This window comes from Oreochromis aureus, linkage group 7 (assembly GCF_013358895.1).
Source record: "Oreochromis aureus strain Israel breed Guangdong linkage group 7, ZZ_aureus, whole genome shotgun sequence".
Classification (NCBI taxonomy): Eukaryota; Metazoa; Chordata; class Actinopteri; order Cichliformes; family Cichlidae; genus Oreochromis; species Oreochromis aureus.
The window spans coordinates 43,501,720-43,522,345 of record NC_052948.1 but is presented as its reverse complement, the minus strand read 5'-3'; the positions used below and the strand labels follow the sequence as shown (position 1 = coordinate 43,522,345).

At 39.0% G+C, this 20,626-nt stretch overlaps 4 protein-coding genes across 5 annotated transcripts in view; 2 read left to right on the top strand and 2 right to left on the bottom strand.

Moving 5' to 3' along the window:
• Positions 1–2,607: 2,607 nt before the first annotated feature.
• On the top strand, positions 2,608–6,606 carry gal3st1b (galactose-3-O-sulfotransferase 1b). The gene is made up of 3 exons (XM_031742647.2): positions 2,608–2,682; positions 3,463–3,605; positions 3,679–6,606. The coding sequence occupies exons 2-3, from the start codon at positions 3,484–3,486 to the stop codon at positions 4,814–4,816; spliced, it is 1,260 nt and encodes a 419-aa protein (XP_031598507.1). The 5' UTR covers positions 2,608–2,682; positions 3,463–3,483; the 3' UTR covers positions 4,817–6,606.
• A 738-nt stretch (positions 6,607–7,344) lies between these two features.
• On the bottom strand, positions 7,345–8,046 carry LOC116322452 (cytochrome b-c1 complex subunit 9). Its single transcript, XM_031742520.2, has 2 exons — positions 7,874–8,046; positions 7,345–7,687 (listed from the first exon to the last, which is right to left on the bottom strand). Exons 1-2 carry the CDS (start codon positions 8,012–8,014, stop codon positions 7,637–7,639), a joined length of 192 nt encoding a protein of 63 aa, XP_031598380.1. The 5' UTR covers positions 8,015–8,046; the 3' UTR covers positions 7,345–7,636.
• On the top strand, positions 8,044–14,917 carry zmat5 (zinc finger, matrin-type 5). Of its 2 annotated transcripts, none has more exons than XM_031742519.2 (6): positions 8,044–8,188; positions 8,827–8,998; positions 9,125–9,187; positions 10,075–10,155; positions 12,184–12,292; positions 12,398–14,917. In XM_031742519.2, the coding sequence occupies exons 2-6, from the start codon at positions 8,872–8,874 to the stop codon at positions 12,543–12,545; spliced, it is 528 nt and encodes a 175-aa protein (XP_031598379.1). In that variant the 5' UTR covers positions 8,044–8,188; positions 8,827–8,871; the 3' UTR covers positions 12,546–14,917. The 2 variants fall into 2 exon arrangements, with proteins under 2 accessions (XP_031598379.1, XP_039471885.1); XM_039615951.1 differs by lacking the exon at positions 8,044–8,188 and adding an exon at positions 8,234–8,359.
• The window catches only part of cabp7b (calcium binding protein 7b), a 27,871-nt gene continuing 20,160 nt past the window's right edge, over positions 12,916–20,626 (bottom strand). The window contains exons 2-5 of the mRNA XM_031742600.2: positions 20,026–20,169; positions 19,829–19,941; positions 19,385–19,532; positions 12,916–19,288 (exon numbers count right to left, since the gene is read on the bottom strand). Coding sequence (XP_031598460.1) covers positions 19,161–19,288; positions 19,385–19,532; positions 19,829–19,941; positions 20,026–20,169 — 533 coding nt within the window. The 3' untranslated portion in view covers positions 12,916–19,160. The remainder of the gene's footprint in view (positions 19,289–19,384; positions 19,533–19,828; positions 19,942–20,025; positions 20,170–20,626) is intronic.

Here is a 20,626-nt window from a genome sequence, read left to right as displayed (position 1 = left end):
AGCACCAATTCACAGCAGTTTGCTTAAGGTGCTTTATACTGTAAGGTGAAGACCCTACAAATTTAGAAAGAAACCCCAACATTCAGATCACCCCCTATGAACCAGCACTTTGTGACACTGGGAGGGAAAACCTCATTTTTAACAGGAACAAACCTCTGGGAGAACCATGCTTAAGGAGGGGCAGCCATGTGCCGTGATCGTTGGGATTGAGGAGAAAGAGAAGAGAGCAGAGAGAGAGGGGCAGGACAAAAGACACTACTATGGGAGACAGAGCTTTTAATAAATACTGCTGATTAAATACAACAGTGGTGTGTAAACGGAGAGTGGAAAGAGATGGGTGAAGAAAAAAATGCTTGGTGCATCATGGTAAGCTCCTCAGCAGCCTAGGCCTATTGCAGTGTAATTAGGGAAGGGTTTATGGTCACCTGATCCAGTCCTAACTATAACCTTTATCAAAAAGGAAAGCTTAAAGCCTAATTTTAAAAGAAGAGAGAAGGTCTGCCTATCGAATCCAAACTGGGAGCTGGTACCATAGTAGAAGTTGTGGATAGTTGTTGCCTTTGCCTTCTATTCTACTTTTCAAGACTCTATGAACCACAAATAAGCCAGCACTCTGAGATCACAGAGAGAAATCGACTGAGATTTCTTACAAGATCCCAGTTACTGGAGGCCAAGGTAATGCCATTCTGAGTGGGTTACACAACATATTTATTAGATATTTCAGATTTTACATAAAGATCTTTTTTAGAACCATGAGCAATAACCTCATTTTTTTTTCTGTATTACGGGTCATTACAGGTCATCCCAGCCTTTATGTCTTAAAGATATACCTGTGGTTTTAACTAGTTCATCTGGGTTCATGGGCAGATAAAGCTGTGTGTCATCTGCATAGCAATGAAATGTCTTCTAAAAATACTTCCTAAGGGAAACATGTATAATGTGAAGACCGAAGAAAGTATTGGTCCCAGCACAGAACTCAGAGCTAAATTTTGTGTGGGAGCAAGTTTCTCCATTTACATGAACAAATTTGAATCTGTCAGACATGTGATTCAAATCACTGCATGGGAATTCTTTGAATATCAATGGTGTATTCTAATCTCTGTAGTTAAATACCGTGGACAACAGTAGCTGCACTAAGGTCTAACAGGACAAACACGGGGATGAGTCTACAGTCAGAGACTATAAGAAAACTATTTGTAACATTCACACCTTCACCTTCTGCACTGCGATGTAGTCTAAATCCTGGCTGAAACTGTTCAAATAAACCACTGCTATGCAAATGATCAGTTAACTGTTTGATAATTACTCTTTTCAAACATTTTTGAAATGACAGGAAGGTTAGAAATCAGTCTATAATTAGCTAAGACAGCTGGATCAAATAAGGGCTTTTTACTAAGTAATGTTTTAAAATCTGTCAACTTAAAAATCTGTGGAAATAAAAGACAAATGACTATTTTAAGACCGTCTTTTGCTCCCTAAAAGTTATTTAATATCCAGCTCCTGCCTCAGGCATTCCTACGTTTATCCAGTCCAAGCTGGTCTAGGTTCAACCCTGCTCTTATCTTTTAGTGAAATACTCTGGATCACCCTCTGACGTATTCTGATGTCAGTGACATCAGCCGTAGCTGTTGCCACATAGGAGTGGGCTCCCTCTGCCAAGTTGATGTGACCTACTGGAACAGATAATTCAGTAAACTGCAACAGCAGCTGAGCCAACACCTGCGCCCAAGTATCTAGGGACAGAAGAAAAACAGTCAGTAAGCCCAGCACACACGGCTATATCCAAACCGTACCATGTCTAACCTGAGCACCAACATTCTATATTGTGACTGTAAACATAATGTCTGACCAGTAAGATTTGTGTTCTCAGGAGTTCAAATTGCATCCATGAACATTTGTACAAGCTTTGAAACAGTATATCCTAGCTACATATATTCTAAACTGTGGATAATAAATAACATGTGTACTAATAAAGTGTGTATGTGGTCACAGAGAACTGACTTGACATAAAAATCTTAATATATAGCTTAATATAAAAAGAAAATGCTTTGTGACTTAATCAGTGCTCGTGTAACTGGACCAACAAGTTCTCTTAAACAGCCTTAAGGTGTTTACTTTTGACTTTACCAGCTACTCCCTTTGGTTTGATACGATGGTTAAATGCTTGAAATTTACTTAAACTAGTTAGTACTAATTACTACAATTACTTATTATAAATTGCTAAATAATATTTGGCTAATACAGACTGTTTGAGACTAAAAAAAATAATTTGAGAAAATCTGGCAAAGAGGTAATAACGTGACTGGAGCTAGCACAGAGTTTAGTACACTTCTATAATACAGTAAAAATATATACTATGAGTTATGCACCTCCTCTTATATTTGGAAGTTTCATCAATGCACTATCATCAAAGCCATAACATATTTACCATAACATATACTTGTACATATACACATGAATATGTCTTTTTAGCTTGATAGATTATTTATGGCCTATTACAACAGTTATACAGAGGTGTGTCAGGTCCAGGCTACTTTGCATACCTGCCCCTGTGGGAGGAGAATTTCTCTTCCTCTTTATCCAGCGGCCAATAAGAGACCACTTCTAGGATGGACAAATGCGATTTCAACGTCTAGAAGGGAGCTAACCTCAGCCTAACACCTCTAATGCGGTCATCTTCAGGTAAGTCAGACTCTCACTCTCCGTTTTACTAGTAAAACTCCAACACCGTCTCATTAATACGCAGGCTGAAAATCTTTACTCGACTTACTTATTCGTTACTTGGTGACACACACTCAGCAAATACTCTCATACCTGGGTTGCTATCAGTAGCAATATTTAGTCAGTACAAATGAGCCAAAGTCACATGACACCACTTGACTCCCTTTATCTGGAATGTTTATCTGGCTAATCAGGAGCATCTTTCCCGTGTCGATAACAGAAACGCAGTAGAAACATGATGTTCAGTCATTTTTCACTTCAAATGCAATGCTTTCTTTAAGTGAACACGATGCTGTTACAATAAAGAGTGTACTGTTTTTCCATTCTCTGCTGTTTGTTGAAGAGAAAACTGTAAAACCATAAACATGTGTATAGTGTCAACATAGGGGCTGTGTATGTTTTATTTGAATGATGCAGCAATTTTCTCTCTTATCTGCTTAGTCTGGACCTCCCTCCTTGTTTATCATATGGACATTGTTTTAACCTTTTCCTCTTGAAAGATTAAAAAATATTAATTATATCGTGATAAGTCATTATTCATTTCTGCGCCATAAAAGATGAAAATGAAGGTAATTACTCGGGTTTTGTGCAAGATGCTCCTGCCACAAATGCGTACTGTGGCGCTTGTGAGAGCAGCAGTTAAACAGTAAAATCAAATGAAGTATGTAAATTCAGAGCTGTGTTTGCCTTTCGCCTCTATACTCGCCTCTATACTCATGTGACCTCTGATTTCATTTTCAGGCTTCCTTCTCGTTTCTCATAATGTCAGGCGTCAAAGCAACTAAATGCAAGGCTCTGTTACGAGTTCTGATTCCATGGGTTTTATTGACCAACATCATGGTGGTGCTGTACTGCTTAAGAAACCCAAACCAAGTGAAACTCAGGTAAATATTTCAAAGGGAAGCATTATTTTGTTCATAAAACTTGGTAAACGTGACTTATTGGATATATTTACAGGGGCTCCCAAGAAGACACGTGCCCTCTCGGCGTGGCAAAACTACAAAAGAAAAGTTTGATCAAGCAGTCTCACTCAGAAGAGTGCTCACCCAAAGAGAACATCATGTTTATGAAGACGCATAAAACAGCTAGCAGCACCATCCTCAATATCCTCTTCAGGTTTGGAGAAAAGCACAAGCTCAGGTTTGCATTTCCTGATGGGCGCAATGACTTCTTCTACCCGTCGCCGTTCCTGTGCTCCCAGGTGAAGGACTACAAACCTGGAGAATGTTTCAACATTGTTTGCAACCACATGCGCTTTGATCATCAAGAAGTGTCCAAGCTCCTGCCTCCAGACAGTGTGTACGCCACCATCTTGCGTGACCCGGTGGATCTTTTTGAATCTTCCTTCCATTACTACCACAAAGCAGTTCCCCTTACGTGGAGGATCAGAGGTGAAAACAAGCTGGTAGAGTTTCTGAACAACCCTTGGGCCTTCTACAGTCCAGAGGCTTTCAACTCATTCTACCTAAAAAATCTGCTCTTTTTCGACTTTGGTTTGGATAACAACCTCGAGGCTGATGATCCTCGCGTCATGACAGAAATTAAGAACTTATCAAGACGCTTTCATCTGGTCCTCATAGCAGAATATTTCGAGGAGTCTCTTATTCTGCTGAAGGATTTGCTCTGTTGGACAATGGAGGACATCCTGTACTTTAAGCTTAACGCTCGCAAGAGCTCATCCGTGTCTCACTTGGATGCTGAGATGAGAGCCAAAGCTCTACAGTGGAATGGGGCAGACTGGAAACTCTATCAGCATTTTAATGGTACCTTCTGGGCCAGAGTCGAGGCTTATGGGAGAGAAAGAATGAAGCAGGAGGTAGAGGAGCTGAGGAGAAGAAATGCTGAGATGAAGGACATCTGTATTGAAGGCGGAGGTGCGGTTGAAGCGCAGAAGATTCAGAACAGACGTTTCCTGCCCTGGCAGCCGGTTGGAGAGAGTTCCATCCTGGGTTACAACATTAAGAAAGATATTGATCCAAGATTCAAGACACTCTGTGAAAAAATGCTCACACCTGAAATACAATACTTATCTGAGCTGGGTGTAAACTTGTGGCTCACAAGACTGTGGGGCTGGTTAAAAGATACTATCTACTGACCGCTGAGCCATAGCCTACTGGTTTTAACAAGCGAACTGAGTAAAAATACTAATGTAGTGAATGTTTGTGTGTGATCTCCTAACAAATGTTTTCATCTTATTTATTTTTAAACATTTTCAGGTTTTAATAATAAATTCTTACTGGCAGTTCATTGTCACATGAAAATATGCCTATTTGAACTGTAAACACAGTAATGTCACATTTTGTGCACGTGTTATGGAAGAGAAAGACCAAAACATTGGTTGTGTGTATCTCAAATAATACTCAACAAATACTGTGCTAGTGTGTTAGTGGCAATGTGTTTACGTTTTCTTTTTAACATTAGGTTTAGGCATAAATAGACTGGCTGCTTACAAAGCGAGCATTCCTGTTATATTGTGTTTATGTTTGTTTTCTAATACACTTGTTTCAGGGTATGTAACAGCTCACCTAACCCTGGTATCGGTGTTTTGTTAAGCACATGGTAATCGAGCCATTAGTGAGTCATGAGCGATACCTGGATTCTTGCAGGTGGAAGTATGAGGCAGCGATAGTGTGCCCTCCACTGGCCTGGGACTCAAATGCAGCTGTGTGGAATGAATTTGAATGGCTGAGGCCTTTCTCCAACCCTCTCAATAGTTTACACCAGATGTCTTCATCAATAACATGGTTGGACGCACGCACCTATCTATTAATCTTCAGTTCAGGCACATGCAGTGACTCAGCTGATTAATGTGTTTAAATAAAAAGCTGTTGTATTTTGCCAAAATTTGCCTCTTTGGCATTTCAAGACTGAAAAGGTTTTAATTAGTGACTTTTAATTTCTTCACTTGGTAGCTGCTGGCAGATGCACTGACACTTTGAGAGTACACAAGCTTCAGTGATACATGGACCTCCTTGCACTGGATAAATTTAAGAGCGTAATCACTTTTCATGTCCATGGAGAAATTCTGCACAGGTTTGTTTCCCTGAGAATGATAGTACTATGCAGAGCATGCTGTCAGAATCATGCTGTTAGATGCACCTTCCCTGCATTGTGAAAATATGAATCACTTTTTTGCTTAAGGATGATTTCTTATACATGTGCTTGCAGCAAAGCTAAGATAGTGTTTTTGCAACTGTTTTTGTGTTTCGTTTCAGTTTAGTTTCCATTTGTTGTGATAGTGGGTGCTTGTTTAGTTATTGAGTTTGATAAGATTAAGTGTTACTTGTAATTATTACAACTGATAAGTTGTACAGTATAAATAACACTGACATCCCATCACTTATTGTCACTTGACTTGGCAAGGTTGTTTGAACTGCTAAGGTCTGAAACAAAATACATGTTTATGTTATGCTATTTAGTTAGCGCAAAATCTTGTGTGAGTCTGTATTCAAGTTTTTTCTGAAGTATAAATTTTCCGTTACTAAAATATTTTTTACACCTACTTTTAGTTTGTAGTTAGGCAAAATGTAATAAGCAACAGCAGAAAGCTTGTGACAGGTGTGTTTGAGTATCAGTATCAGCTATACATCTACTGTATAGCTGTGTATAAATGTAACTTATAAAATCTAGCAGCCTGAAAATCATTTACCTTTTGGTGATGTGACTGTTATTTTTGTTATATGAACTCGACCCATTTTTATTGTATTGCAATGAGTGTGGCGACAGTGGTCAATTGGTCCAACCATTTTTGTGGTTATGTGGCAGTTTGCCTCATTTAACTGGGTGCCTTTTCTGCTTGTGTATGTGTTTCCCTCTGCACAATTTCCTTCCCTGCTTAACAGTATAATAAAGTACAAGTGCTTCAAATTGCTGAAAGACAAAATCCCCAAATTTCCTGCTCTTGTATAACTTCCACAAGAAAATTATGGAATTAATAGTTTTTCCTTTTGGTGATCAGTCTTTTAATGCAGGTTTAACAGTGTGCATGAATAGTCACCCATAAAGGCACAAGATCCAAGGAAGTCCAGGAAGACACACACATTGACCTTTGGAGGGGCCTAGTGCTGGTTCTAAGCCTGGAACAGTGGGAGGGTTGGAACAGGAACGGTTTCCAGTATAAAATCTATGCCATCCTCCATCAAGATATTAAGACTTGTACATTCATTGGAGGGGATATTACAAAATTGTTAAGCATTGACAAATGACTTCAGAGCTCATAGCTGAAAACCCCACAGTAACTCAACTTCTGCAAATACTAGACAACTGTCTTTTTCCCGTTAAACAGACACCTTGTGTGTGCTTCTGTGTGGATTTTCTTCCAGACCTTCAGTTTTTCTTGTCATCAAATAATGTGAGATTAGTGCTGTCTTTGTAACCCCACAAAAGAGAGACTGCCTCAACAATACACTGTCCTTGTTAAATACAGGTTGAGAAAAAAAAAAAAAAAAATTGTTTGCTTCAAGAACTGATGCCAAAAAAAAAAAAAGTAGAAATCACTTGCTTAATAAAAGTTTGCAAACATGCAGTTGACATGAGTTCTCTCCTAGATACTAGAAATAACTACATGGTGAAAGGACATTGAATATCTTTGCAAAATTTCTGTGATAAACCAAGACGCGTAAGTATGTCAGACAAATACATGTTTAATTTAACAATTTACAATCAGTGAGGAAAACGAAGGCGTTACAATTAACATCAAGGAAGGAGACGAAGCGACAGGAACCACTGCTCCATCTTCACGGGGTCTGGACCGTCTGTCGGCTCTCGTAGGTCCTTTGGCAGCCGCCGATAGCCTGGGCATGACTTTGAGCACATTGTCCATGTTGAATTGACTCAGGTGTGGAGCCCATGAAGAATGGATAATGGAAATGTGACAACATATGCCATCGAGCCTTATAGAACCCCAGCCAGTGTCCTATTCTTCTTCTTTGTTTTCATAGTTGTGCTTAATATGTTTCCACAGTTTCTGCAATAAAACACATGCAATGTAACGTTAGAGTTTTCAGACAACTGATGGGCATTTCTAAACGAAGAAGTTGTCAGAAGACCAGAACGCTCGACTTAGCGGGCAAGTTAGCTAGGCTAACGCTAGCGCCGCTTCGCCCTCTGCGTACAAGGTCAGGTACTTTAAAAGCCCAAAACACGCACTCACCCCGCGATTCAGTTGCTCAAAGATCGCATCTCCACCTTGGTCAAATACTCGTTCAAAGAGGACAGCTCCAACCATGATGGTTACAGCGAACGTGGATGTCCTCCTGAAGAGAAGATTGTAGACAGACTTAGCCAACGCCATGTCGACGGTTCAGTACTCACTGCGCAGGAACGGATGCGCTAGCACGAAATTTCCGCTTTAGCTCGGTAGCCGGATGCTAATAAACAGATACCCGGTACCTTTTGTTAGGACAACGCCTTCGCCACCGAGACTGTAATCAGCATGTTATAATCTCATCAGGGATAAGTATTTGAGGTATGGTTTGCTGTGCGGTTTTGGGCTTGAGAGTGTGATTAGTGTTTCGTCTCAGTGCTTCTTCTAATATGCTTCGTAGATTCAGACAAACAAAAACAAAACAGATAGCAACTAAATAAATGGTCGCGGGCGTTTGTGTCAGTAGATGTGCTGCTGGTCCCAGTTTGTCGTGTAAGGAGTTTTATCCCTAAGCATTTTTAACACACGTGAATTTATATGAACATTTTGCTGTATACGTCTTCTTATTCTTCCTGCTGCTCTCTTTAGTGGTGGGTCAACGCGGATTATTTCCCCCCCAACCCTCTGCATGTCCTCCTTCACGACACCCATGAATCTTTTCTTGGGATTCCTCTTTTCCTTATGCCTACGAGCTACATATTCAACATCTTTTGTCCATAATATCCACTATCCCCCATTTGCAATTATCCAAAACATCTCAGCGTTGCCTCTCTAACTTTTTTCTCCAAACTGAGCTGTCCCTCTGATGTATTCATTTCTAATCCTGTCTATTCTGGTCACTCCCAGTCAAGCTTTTCAGAGTCTGTGGTACAAAAGAAACTATTCACTTAGCCCACATATTCTTTTACTCTATATTTTCAGAACAGTTTTGATTTTGTTTACTATGTACTGTCTTTCAGGTGTTTAAAAGGTGATATTCCAATAGTCTGAACACAACTTTGACCATGGGGAAGAGGTACTACTGTGACTACTGCGACCGGTCCTTTCAGGACAACATGCATAACAGAAAAAAACATCTGAATGGTGTTCAGCATCACAGAGCAAAAAAAGCTTGGTTTGACAATTTTAGAGGTGAGAGTAGCAGTTATTTCTGAGACCAGGGTTTTTATATCCATGAAAATCTGTGGTTGAAGAATTATGCATTGCTTTTTCATGATATGTGATTAATTGTGTATGACCACCATTTTCTCTTCACAGACTCTGCAGCTATCCTGAATGATGAGCAAGAAAAGAAGCCCTGCAGGAAGTTTCTCCAAAAAGGTATCAGAATGAACTGTAATCCTTTACTGACAAATACAAGCAATAGAAAAGTTGCTTTATTTAGTGCTACTTACACTAATTCTAGATTGCAACACCATGGCCAGCAGTAACAGTGTGAGGAATGTTGGAGCCACATTTATCTTTTCTCTAGCATATTAAAGAAATATTCTAGGATGTATTTCTTTCTTCTGAAATACTGAAATAAATTGTTACTTCTAGGCAGGACTATTTCAATTCCTTATTATTCTAAAGGATCCCTGAAAAGTCTTCCAAAATGTTTCAGTGAGAGTACTAATAGTGAACCAAAGAGAGATCATGTTTCTCCCAAATTACCTTGATCTTTGTTATCTCGCTTATGATTCTCCTTTCTGTCATCTTCGCCTCACCCTCAACCTGTTGCAACAGATAGCTTCCCTTCCAATATCTTGGGCGTGACTGTGAGAAAATGGAAGCCAAGATCTTGTTTAAACCTGATAACTAGACTGTCGGGGTTTTTTCCCAATTATTATTGGGTTTATAAATGGTAAATGGCCTGTATTTGTATAGCGCTTTACACATCCAGTCATCCACCCACTGGTGATGGCAAGCTACATTGTAGCCACAGCCACCCTGGGGCGCACTGACAGAGGCGAGGCTGCCGGACACTGGCGCCACCGGGCCCTCTGACCACCACCAGTAGGCAATGGGTGAAGTGTCTTGCCCAAGGACACAACGACCTAGACTGTCCAAGCTGGGGCTCAAACCGGCAACCTTCCAATTACAAGGCGAACTCCCAACTCTTGAGCCACGATCGCCCCACCTTACAAAGTAAAGGACTTTGATAATAATTGATTCAGTATCAGTAAAAATGCATTTAAATGTGGAATTTCTTTCTCTCTGTTTTTTAGGAATTTGTGATTTTGGCTTCAACTGCAGATTTTCTCATATGACAGAAGAGGAGCTATTTAACTTAAAAAGACAGGTGGAAGGTAAGCTGTGAACAGGAGATGGTGCTGTTTACCTTGTGATACGCTTTACAGGACCCCAAAGCAAGATGCATTATACACAGATCATTTCAAATGGAAAGATATTATTCTTATTAAAGTAAAATCATTTTTATTTTTTCATGAACTTTTAGCTTTGTATTACAATTGTTAAATATATAATACTGGAGAATGCTGTGTTCTCTTTTTAACCTCACTCTGTATATCAGTGGAAAGGATCTTCTTGTGTGTCCACTAATACCCCGTCTAAGACACATAAATCACTTCAAGAAAACGGTGTTCGTCCCCTGGCTCCATACAGCATCCTTGTTTTCTTCCACGTGAAGATCATTAGAGCTCCTCAACGGTCCTCGAACACCTGACTGTTTACAGATGCAGCCATCAGGGTAGCCTCCAAACTTGGGTTTTTGTAGTTTCAGGATTAATTGTCATTTTGTTGCAATTATGTTTTCATTACAAAAATAAAAGCTTGTGTTTGTGCAGCTATTTGTTAGCTGTAAAGCTGAGCTTTGGTGGTTAGGGCTACGACTTGAACCCATTAGTGAAATGCTGGTGGTGACAAGGTTTGGGATGTGGCGTCCTGGTTTTGCCTAGCTGCTTGTAGCTTCACCATGTCAGGGAAAGACCCATCATATGTATGCATGTTAAACATGCTTCTCCCGAGCACTGCAGCGCAATGCTAGGCAGAATCCTGGAGTGGCATTTGCGAGGGTCAGTGGCCTCAAATGCCAGTCCCTAATTATCCGACACTGTGGTGAAGTCCAGTGGAAAACCCAGCTTAGCTGGCACTTGCTGGAAGGCATGTTCAAGAAGCAAGAGGCTGAATTTCCTACGTTTTTCAACCAGCTCCTCAATTCTGAAGAGGAACTTGAAGAAGATAAGGACGATGTTACATCGATCTCCACAGAGATGATAATGAGGATGATGAGGAGGGTGCTCTTCTCCCTCCCGCCCAGACATGGTGGAATTGGAGCTTCAATGTCGGGGAAACTCAGCTCTTTCCATCTCCCTCCTAGGTTGATCTTCGTAAAATGTGAACGCTTGTGGCAGCCAGATAGTGCATTAGATGTCCTGCAGCAAGAAGTACAAAGTAAAGGAATCTTTATGATGGAAAAATATTGTCATGAGCTTCTTGTCAGCACCTCATGCCTGCTGTCCTGGCATGTATGAAGTAGATGAAAGTAGATGGCACAGTCATTCATGTATCATCTCCACCAAAACAAGCATTCCACACTCTTTCCACTTTATGATGACAATTGGTATATTTGAGATACTGTCCTATTGCTTGCTCTCTATTGTGATGGCCCATGAGTCCCAGATACTGAAGCCTCCTGAGTATTTGTGTGCTCATTTCACCTGAGGAATGGCTATCTCATCGGCTATCTCATTTTAATGGTATTTATGTGTGGGGCATCTGTGCAGCTGTTAGTTGAGCAATGATGCTTAGTGTGTGCTCTTAGTTGCATACTGACCTTTGGGGTGGGTGTGAGTTATCCACCTGCCTGGGGTATGCTGTTATAGACTTTAGAGTATGCAATCTGAGAATGATCTGTAACGTCCATTATGAGATACAGAGTAAGGTTCGAAAGAGAGTGTCCATTCACCAGAGTAACCCTGGTTCTCTGAAAGCTGAGTGCGGTATCTCACTGCACTGCCGTATTTGCAAGGGCACGTGGAAGAAATACCTTTAGAATGTCTGGTGGGGCTATCATAAAGGGCGTTGGGGAGCCCATGTCCTTGAAGTGATTGGTTTGTCTTAGTTGGATGTGGTGGTGGAGGAGCTTCTGTGATTGGTCATGCCAGAAAGCACTCACCGTTGTGAGATGCCTCACTGTTTTCAGAGAACCGGGGTTACTGAATTAAAACCACAAAGACCAGCAGTTAAATATTCTCTGGAAAAAAAATAGTTCAAAGAAACTGCTAGTAAAGAAAGACAAGTACTACTTGTTGAGCACATTTCCTACAGATGAGTGTGTAAACTGCTGAGGTGAATGAGCTATTTCTTTTTCTCAGATGAAAGACAACACAGAGAGGACTCTGAGGACAGAATTATGCCTGGACGAAGTATAGAAGAATGGCTCTCGAGAAGGGAAAAGAAGAGAGCTGCCCTCGGTAGTAAAGGGTATGTACCTTCATTTGTGTTTTAACATTTATCCTACATGGCTCGCATGACAAATTTTACTCCTGTTGATTATGAATTCACCTATTCTATTATTTATTTCTGCAGAGATCTAAAAAACGAGGAAGACAGTGAGGAAAGTCAAGCAGAAAATGGCATACTTCAGCAGCTCCTCTCCATTCCTGACCTACCGCCCTCGCTTCAACCCCCTCCTCCAGGCGGGTGGAAAGTCAACATGAACACTGAGTGGGGTTGAGTGACATTCACTTTGAGGCTTCAGATGACTGCTAAGCCAATACCTAACATTAATAAAAAGAGGACTGGTACAGAATACGAATATTATTTTAGTTTTTTAAGGATTTTCAGCATGAAAGGAAGATTTCACTTGTTGTTTGTTGCTGTTTTTCATTTGAATAATAAATTTATTTTTTTAGATGAGGAAAGTATTTGCATATATTTCAAAACAAAATCTGAGATGAACAGTAACTGTACAACATCAGGGTAATTGATGCAGTTTTTGCACTGATAAGTCACAGAGTGCCCTTAAAGTGAGACTCCTCTGAGGAGTTACATTTGATATCACGTGGGCCCAAAGGGAATGAATGATTGCTGAGCAGATGGAAACCTTTTTTTTTTTTTTTTGCATGGTTTTAATTCTGCACTGCATCATGGGGGATTCCTTGATCTCATGGCTTCATTTTTATTACTAACCCAGCCACTAGAAAACACAATTAAATTTTCAAAACAATATGGACGATGAAGTGAAAAACTGGATTGAATCTTATAATGAAAGTTTTAATAGTCAGAAACTTTGTTAATTTATTTCTTAGTAAGCATCGTGCAAATCCCTTGGATTTGTGACTAATATCTTTCTAATTGTCTTTGGGGGGTTTTAAAACCCTCAAGTATTTAATATTCTTTGCTCAGATTATGCTGAAATGTACACTAGTCACTCATCATTAACAACACCTGCCTAATATTGTGTAGGCCTCCCTTGTGCTTGAGGCTACCACGGGATCCTATTAGGGAAACGGTGGTGGTGGCAAGGTTAGGGATGTGGCGTCCTGCTTTTGCCTAGCTGATGCAAGTTGACCATGTCAGGGAAAGACCCCCATCCCCTATGCATCACATGTATGCATGTTAAACATGCACATGTGTTGTTGGCAGACTGCACTCAGAGGAGTCCAGGTCCCCAACCTTGCACAGGTCCTCTGTGCAGTGTGCTGTGGTGTCTGGCACAGGGATATTGCAAATCCTTTGACTCTGTTGAGGTGTTGGGTGGGAATTCCGTGGATCAGGCTTGTTTAACCTAAAGATCCTCTATCTATTGTTGTTTTTAAGGAATCCTCTTTGGTTTGTGTCATTTGTATTATTTCAATGACATACAGTCAACTCAAAAAACTTTTTCTTTGGATTTACTTAAGGAAAGTGGTTCCATCCAAGTGAGAAACTCTTAAGAAATACAAAACGGAGTATTGCATTACAATGGGACAAATGACTCAAGTAAACTTAAATTGTTTCTTAGGAGTTAACACAGTTGTGTGGAAACATTTGACTTAACTTTCTCAATGACATCAGATAAAACAAATGTTGGAGAGTGTAGGAGACTGGGATATACAGAGTTTACAGTCCTGGGAAATTGCCATCTGTGAAGTTGTTTTTCTTAACCATTGAAATAATTCTGTCATCATGCACTTTAGTTGTCTTTTGTGATCTTTTTATGCCTTTTGGTGTTGCTGAGCTGACCAGTGTATTTCTTCCATTGAAGAATGAATCAGATTGTAGATTTGGACACTTGTAGTTTTTGCTATCTCTTTGATCAACTTAGAGCAAAATAAAATACAGTGAAAAGGCATCAAACATATATAAACACTTGGAAGAAACTTCAGATATTATGTCCATTTCATTTGTTATGAATTAACATGGGAACAGGCTTCACCTGGTCAGTCAACTGTCCAATTATTTTTAAGCATCTTAATATCAGGAACTACATATAATTACGGCTGTAACTCTTTAACTGATGCAACATTTTTGTAAAAACCTCTTGAATTAAAGCGGAAACTCTGCACTTCGATCACATCCTGATTCTTAGCTTACCATCCTCTGTGGCAAAACTACAAAAATCGTGTCCAATAAATTAAGGACTTGTAACTGTATGTCAGTCAAAGTATCCTTTGCTCCCACTGGTGGTTATTTGTCTCACCTCAGATTTGGAAAAGAGTTTAACTCTCGTCCCACAGCTTCACCTCAGTAAAGGTTACCATGTCTGAATGTCATTGACATTCCAGTCCTTTTGCTACATTGCTGCTTGTGTTATCCAGTGTGGACACTCCTGTGTTGTTCTAAATCACATTATTGATAGTTGTTGGCGGGACCAAGCTACAAAACAATTTACCAAGAAAAAAGCAGTGAAAAAGGGGCTGATTACAAGGAAACATGGCAGCTGTTCTCTCCTCGAATGTGAAGTGTCTAAAAACAAGATAAATTCAGAATCTTTAGATGTTTTCAGATCATCCAGATCTGCTCCTAATTTTCTTGTTGACCTCCAAGTTACAAGTTTACTGTGTGGATAAATTCCACAATAACTCTTTCTACTTTTATGATGTCTTACATCTTTTAAATTGAAATAAAAAAAAAGAAGAGGAAAACAGTGTTCTTATTTTAAATGCACTTGTTTTTATTGGACTACATGCATCTATAGACATCACTTACATAAGTGTATAATTGATGCAGTAACCTCTACATGTGCAGTAACAGTTACAGAAAAAACAAAATAAAAACAGCAGGATATTGTATTAAGAACAGAGGAGTGATAAAGATAAAACAGAAATACTTAATATTTTATTATGACACCTATTAAAAATAGATCTTGTATCATTTTTTCCTTCAAGCCATGTATTCATGTGATTGATTTCCCATCTTTTTACGTCTTTACTTCAGTTTCATGAAAGTGCAGCTTTTAAAACTCCAAGTTGCAAAAGGCACAGAACAGAAAACCTTGACAGTCAAAATTAAATTTACATTTAAATTGAACATTTTTAACAATCTGTTGACAAAATTTACACAAATCTGTTAATCGAAACACAGTAACATACAGAATAGGACACAATATTTGTCACACGTGTTAAGATTTGGCACAGTAACTATATTTTACATTCACATAAAACCCCATACTTTACATGATATGTTCATGGAGAGGTAATGTGATGTCATACAAATAGTTTTTTTAAATTCTTTTACATAAACAGCTACTATATACGGAAAAAATATCAGTTTTATTGCCAGTATGACTCTCAGTAGTATATACTTTCACTCTGATATAGCTTTCATAAAACTTTAAGGTAAAAAGAGGAAGAAAAAAATATATAGAATATTGTTTGTTACTTTGTTAAAGAAAACATTCAGAAAAATGACAAATAATCAAAAAAAGTTGTGTGCATGGCGTAAATACATGCAAAAACTTTTATCTGAATGTCCAGTCAAACTGGAAAATTATATCTGAAACCTAATTTTTTCCCCTCTTTTTAAAATTATTTTTTCTTTTTTTTTCTTTTCTTTTTTTTTTTTTTTTTTTACAAAACATTATGCTTACATTCATAATAAATCCACATAGATTTAATGTATTACTTTCCAAGTAAGAAAATATAACCATGTTATACTTTAAACAATATGTTGTTTTGGTGGTCCATGTAAAAGCCAGAAAACAACATTTTTATGATATGTCAAATTACTGTTCACAGCATACTGCAAAGTATTTAGTATTCTACAGTTTTTCTGAATTGATAAAACACACGCTTCGTTTCTTTGTGTCAAATGCACAGTTTTCTAAATCTAGTATTAAATGAATTGCTCTCCTGGCAAAACGTTTTCTTTTACAAAGTTAGATGCAATTTGTAGTTCTAGTTTACTCCTAAATACACTCTCACTCACATTTTCGCACCGATACACTTGTGATGCTTAACGGGAACCGCAGGAGACAGAGGTTAAGCACATTTCCTAAAAACAACTCAAAATTGTTCAGGCTTGCTGTTAATTATGTTATTTACTCAGTTTAAGCTGTGTCAGATTGCACAGCCGGTAATTATGAGTAGAAAGTGGAGCAGGACAAAGAATTCAAACCACACTCATCATGTTCTCTGTGGCCACCAAATTCTTGAATATTGTTTACTGAATAGTCAGTGCATTTACAGGAAATGGTCACTTTATTAGTCACACGGTGCAAGTAAAGGGTTTGACCCTCTTTTGCATTCTGAACTGCTTTAATTTTTCATGGCACAGATTCAACAAGGTGCTGGAAACGCTCCTCTGAGATTTTGGTCCATATTAACATGAAAGCATCTCACAGTTGCTGCACGTTTGTTGGATACACAGCTATGATTGGTTGGGTTGAGATCTGGTGACTCTGGAGGCCATTTGAGTAGCCCATCTGGCACCAGCAAAAATGCCATGTTTAAAGTCATTTAAATAAATTTCCTTGCTCAGTGCAGCAGATTGTCTTGTCCATATCTACATGCCTAAATGTACTGAACTGCTGCCATGTGATTTGCTGATAAGACAGCTGTGTGAAACAGTATAACAGTTGTGTATAATAAAGTGGCCGGTGAATGTATACATTTGTACAATTTGTAGAACAGACAGATTGACCTTTTTCTGAAGATATGTGCTCTGAACATTGAGTTGGATTTTTCTTAGTGTGACATATTCATCAGAGTCATGATAGTCATATAGCTAGCTTTTGCCAGAGGAGACTTGTCTAACTTTCAGTTTTTGTAGTTTATAAACTGGGTTTTGTATTGTTAGATGACAGAAATTGCCAAGAAACGTGTCTTAACAATTGCGAAAAACTGTAATACTGTGCACGTCCACAAAAAAGTCGACATTTACAGAAAAATGTCAAATACTGAGATTTTTTTTTTTGCAATGATCACTTTACAAATTGCATAATTATTTGAACACTTACACCAGATTTCAATAATCTCACACACATATAACACACATTTACTTCTAATCTAATGTACATGCAAGTTTGCAGCTTGAATTACTTCATACTTATTTGCTATAAATACAATTATTATTTAGTTTTATCTAAATTCTAAACTTCTTCTGATTTATTTATAGCTGGTAGCTCGTGTCATACAGCTACTCAAATGTCTTTTAGTGCCTCGTTATGATTTTGATGCGTCTTACAGATGCGCACATTCGAAACATGCAGCATGTGCATGTATTGCAGGCAGGCTATGGATATAAAAGATGTTATTCGTTTGGTTGGACATCAAGATACCAGTATTTCTCTTTGTATCTGGAGCTTTTACATAAAACCCACGCACACACTCTTGTCTGGTGTATTTGAGGAATTTTGTGATCTCCTTTTCTGACACACTTTTAATTCAGAGTTTACTTAAGTTTAATTCTTCAGCTACAGTTGTTTCACATTACAGCTAACAAAACATCAATTTGCTTTAGAAAGCAATCTCAGTCTGCTCAGCCAAGAAAGCTTCTTCTGAGCTTTAAAGCAAAAATAATTAACCGTGAAAAAAGTGTGACATTTCTTTTGAAACAGGCCTGTCAGAGTTTCTTCCACTGATAATTTGACTAGCGTACATAACATGCGGTTGTGGATCACAACCTCTCTTTTGAGCTGTGAATCCAGTTGCTGTGCTTGTTGACCGGTTTTTGCCTCTTAATGCAAAAATTTGGATGCTTTCACATTTTCTTTTTGTCCATTTGTTTAAATATAATGTGCCTTAATTTTGATTCAAATTGAGGTCTTTGTTAGAAGCTGAAGCTACAAGTTAGCGAATGCATGGTTTAAGTTTGTGGCAAAGTGGGACAAGAAACAAACCTGACAGTTTGAATGATTTCATGAAACTCTCTGTGGTGGTCTTAAAATAAATGTAACATGACAATATTTTAGCTCAGGCATTGTAGCAGTTTGTTGAAACTGTACAGCAGCACTCCGATGCTAGCGTTAGCTTAGCAGCATGATCTTAGTGAGAGTGACAGCATGCTAATGCTAATGCAGCGCACCCATTTATGGTTTATCTGTCACAAAAACTGAGCAGAAATATCAACCAAATAGCAGAGAAAAAACAAAACAGGGCACTGCCATTCATGGGTGCCATGAATGATGTGCAACACTCATGGAAATATTTCAAGCTGGATAAAAGGGGTGAACCAATCAAATCTAACTGACCGACAGACAGACTGCTACATCCATTAGTAGTCCAGTTTTGTGTTTTGAATTTGAGGGGCTCTTTTTTTGGTATTTTTAGATCGCAGAAGGTGCTGGTTAAGTCTGTTAGACCTGATGCAAGTTGAAAGTCGTGACACACTACAGTAAACAGAGACATAAGAGACACAGCATGCAGCGCACAGTGATTTGTCCTTATGTTTTTAGCTCGATTTGAAATTACGGAGTATGTGGCCCGCTTTTGTATTGCTTTATTACTATCATTGGTGCTGTCGTTATTTGGTGCACTCCAAATGGCAGGGTTCTTGAGAGCAACATTAAATGCACTGACAAAGCACAGCTATTGTTACAACACTTGCTGCACTCTGAAATGTTGGAGTATTGGAGCCTGATTTTCTGTCTAATCTCAGCAAACATCAGCAATCTTAATGAATGAGATGTGACTTGTTTTGGATAACAATCAGCCCTTGAAATACCTTTCTCTCTATTGTCTGTACTACGATTAGTGGTCACACAGAACCACTGCATGACATCATTTTATCCATATCAGAGCGACGCTATGATTGCATCATCGAGGGTGTCAGCTGTGAATAAAACCCAAAATGATAAAGTATTTTGGTTAACATTTGCATTTTCCCTGTCTGTCTGTAAATCCGTTTGTAACCAGCAGGCATCTCGTATTTACTTCATCCCTCTGCGGAGCATTTGATTCGCTGCGATGAGCATGACGCTGATGATAAATGCAATGGCGAAGGCACAAATCAGGCTTTTACGCACGCAAGTGTGTTTTTCCTGTTGTGTTGGGCTTGCTGCGGAAAGAAAGGGAAGAAGAGAGAGAACAAAACTGCGTCGGTGGAGCTTTAGAAATGTATGAAATACTATAAAAATTATATTATAAGACATACTATCAATGTCCACATGGGACTCTGGACTGTTCAGGTGGTTCTCCTCAGTCATGATGATGTTCTCAATGTCTTTCATAGTGAGGTGGTCACGGAAAGTATCATAAAGCAGTCTCTTCAGCTCATCCACAGTCAGTTTCTGCATGTCGCACTGGGAAAACAGAAAACACCAGGAGAGGTCTAATTAGCAGAGGAAGAACTTCTGCCTCGATGCCTCTCAGTGATGCACATAAATTGCAGGTCAGCAATAAACAGCAGTGTATAAATATTTTATAGAAATCAGATATTAGAGTAATTAATTTGATTATACTCCTGATTGTAAGGAATGAGGATACCGGTGACCACAATATGTGATGCAGTTATCTGACTGGGGTGTAGTTTGTGAGGGCTTGATATTCAAATGACTAGATTAAACTTTATTGATGGTGATTATGGGACTGTGCATACCTTCCAAAACACTGAGTCAAAGTCTGCTCCGTTGAACTTATCAGGCATTCCAGCAGCAGAGAGTTTAGGACCAAGTAATGTGACAAACTCTTCAAAGCCAACCTGGCCATCGCCTGATGAAACAAGCGAAACAGACGAGTCATTAACGCAGCTCACATGTTGGAATAATTGCAGCAGAGAGAGCAAGAGAGACGCACCATCCATGTCAAGTCTTTGGATGATAACCTCCAGCTCCACCTCATTGGGCATGTAGCCCAGTGAGCGCATGGCCATCCCCAGCTCCTGCTTAGAGATAAAGCCATTCCCATCTCTGTCAAATACTTTGAAAGCCTCACGGATCTCTGCGAAGAGGAAGAAGGCACACAGAATGAACATGTTACTGGAGGCCTATCGTTGAACTGGCGGTTTTTTAACATGTTGGTTTCAGCGTCGGCGAGTAAAGGGTGTTTATTTTTAGAGTTTAAAGTGAAAGCAGCTTCAAACAGCTGCTGTGGGTCACAGCTCAAAAGGCTATAATCCCTCTGTCTTAGATGTTTGTGTTTTGAGAAAGAGGAGGCATAGCTGAATATTGAGTGTTTGAAGAGTGAAAGCAACTTTTTTTTCCAGTTTCTTTATTCCATGAGCCTGAATATTTCACAATAGTAAAAATATTCATTTATTTTTTGAATAAATCCTACAGAAACTATGCTGCTCCTCCAAATACTGACTCCAAAATAAACTCAGTTCGGTAAATGTTTGGGTAAAATGTGTAACAAGGAGTGGGAAGCAGACACTACTGTAAGAACTATTGGTCTTCAA

Coding starts and splice junctions, on each gene's coding strand:
- zmat5 (XM_031742519.2), top strand. CDS start 8,872: ATGGGGAAGAGGTACTACTGTGACTACTGCGACCGGTCCTTTCAGGAC. Junction 9,188..10,074: donor CAGGAAGTTTCTCCAAAAAG/GTATCAGAATGA, acceptor TCTGTTTTTTAG/GAATTTGTGATTTTGGCTTC. Junction 12,293..12,397: donor GCTGCCCTCGGTAGTAAAGG/GTATGTACCTTC, acceptor TTATTTCTGCAG/AGATCTAAAAAACGAGGAAG.
- gal3st1b (XM_031742647.2), top strand. CDS start 3,484: ATGTCAGGCGTCAAAGCAACTAAATGCAAGGCTCTGTTACGAGTTCTG. Junction 3,606..3,678: donor CCAAACCAAGTGAAACTCAG/GTAAATATTTCA, acceptor ATATATTTACAG/GGGCTCCCAAGAAGACACGT.
- LOC116322452 (XM_031742520.2), bottom strand. CDS start 8,014: ATGGCGTTGGCTAAGTCTGTCTACAATCTTCTCTTCAGGAGGACATCC. Junction 7,688..7,873: donor TTGAGCAACTGAATCGCGGG/GTGAGTGCGTGT, acceptor GTTTTATTGCAG/AAACTGTGGAAACATATTAA.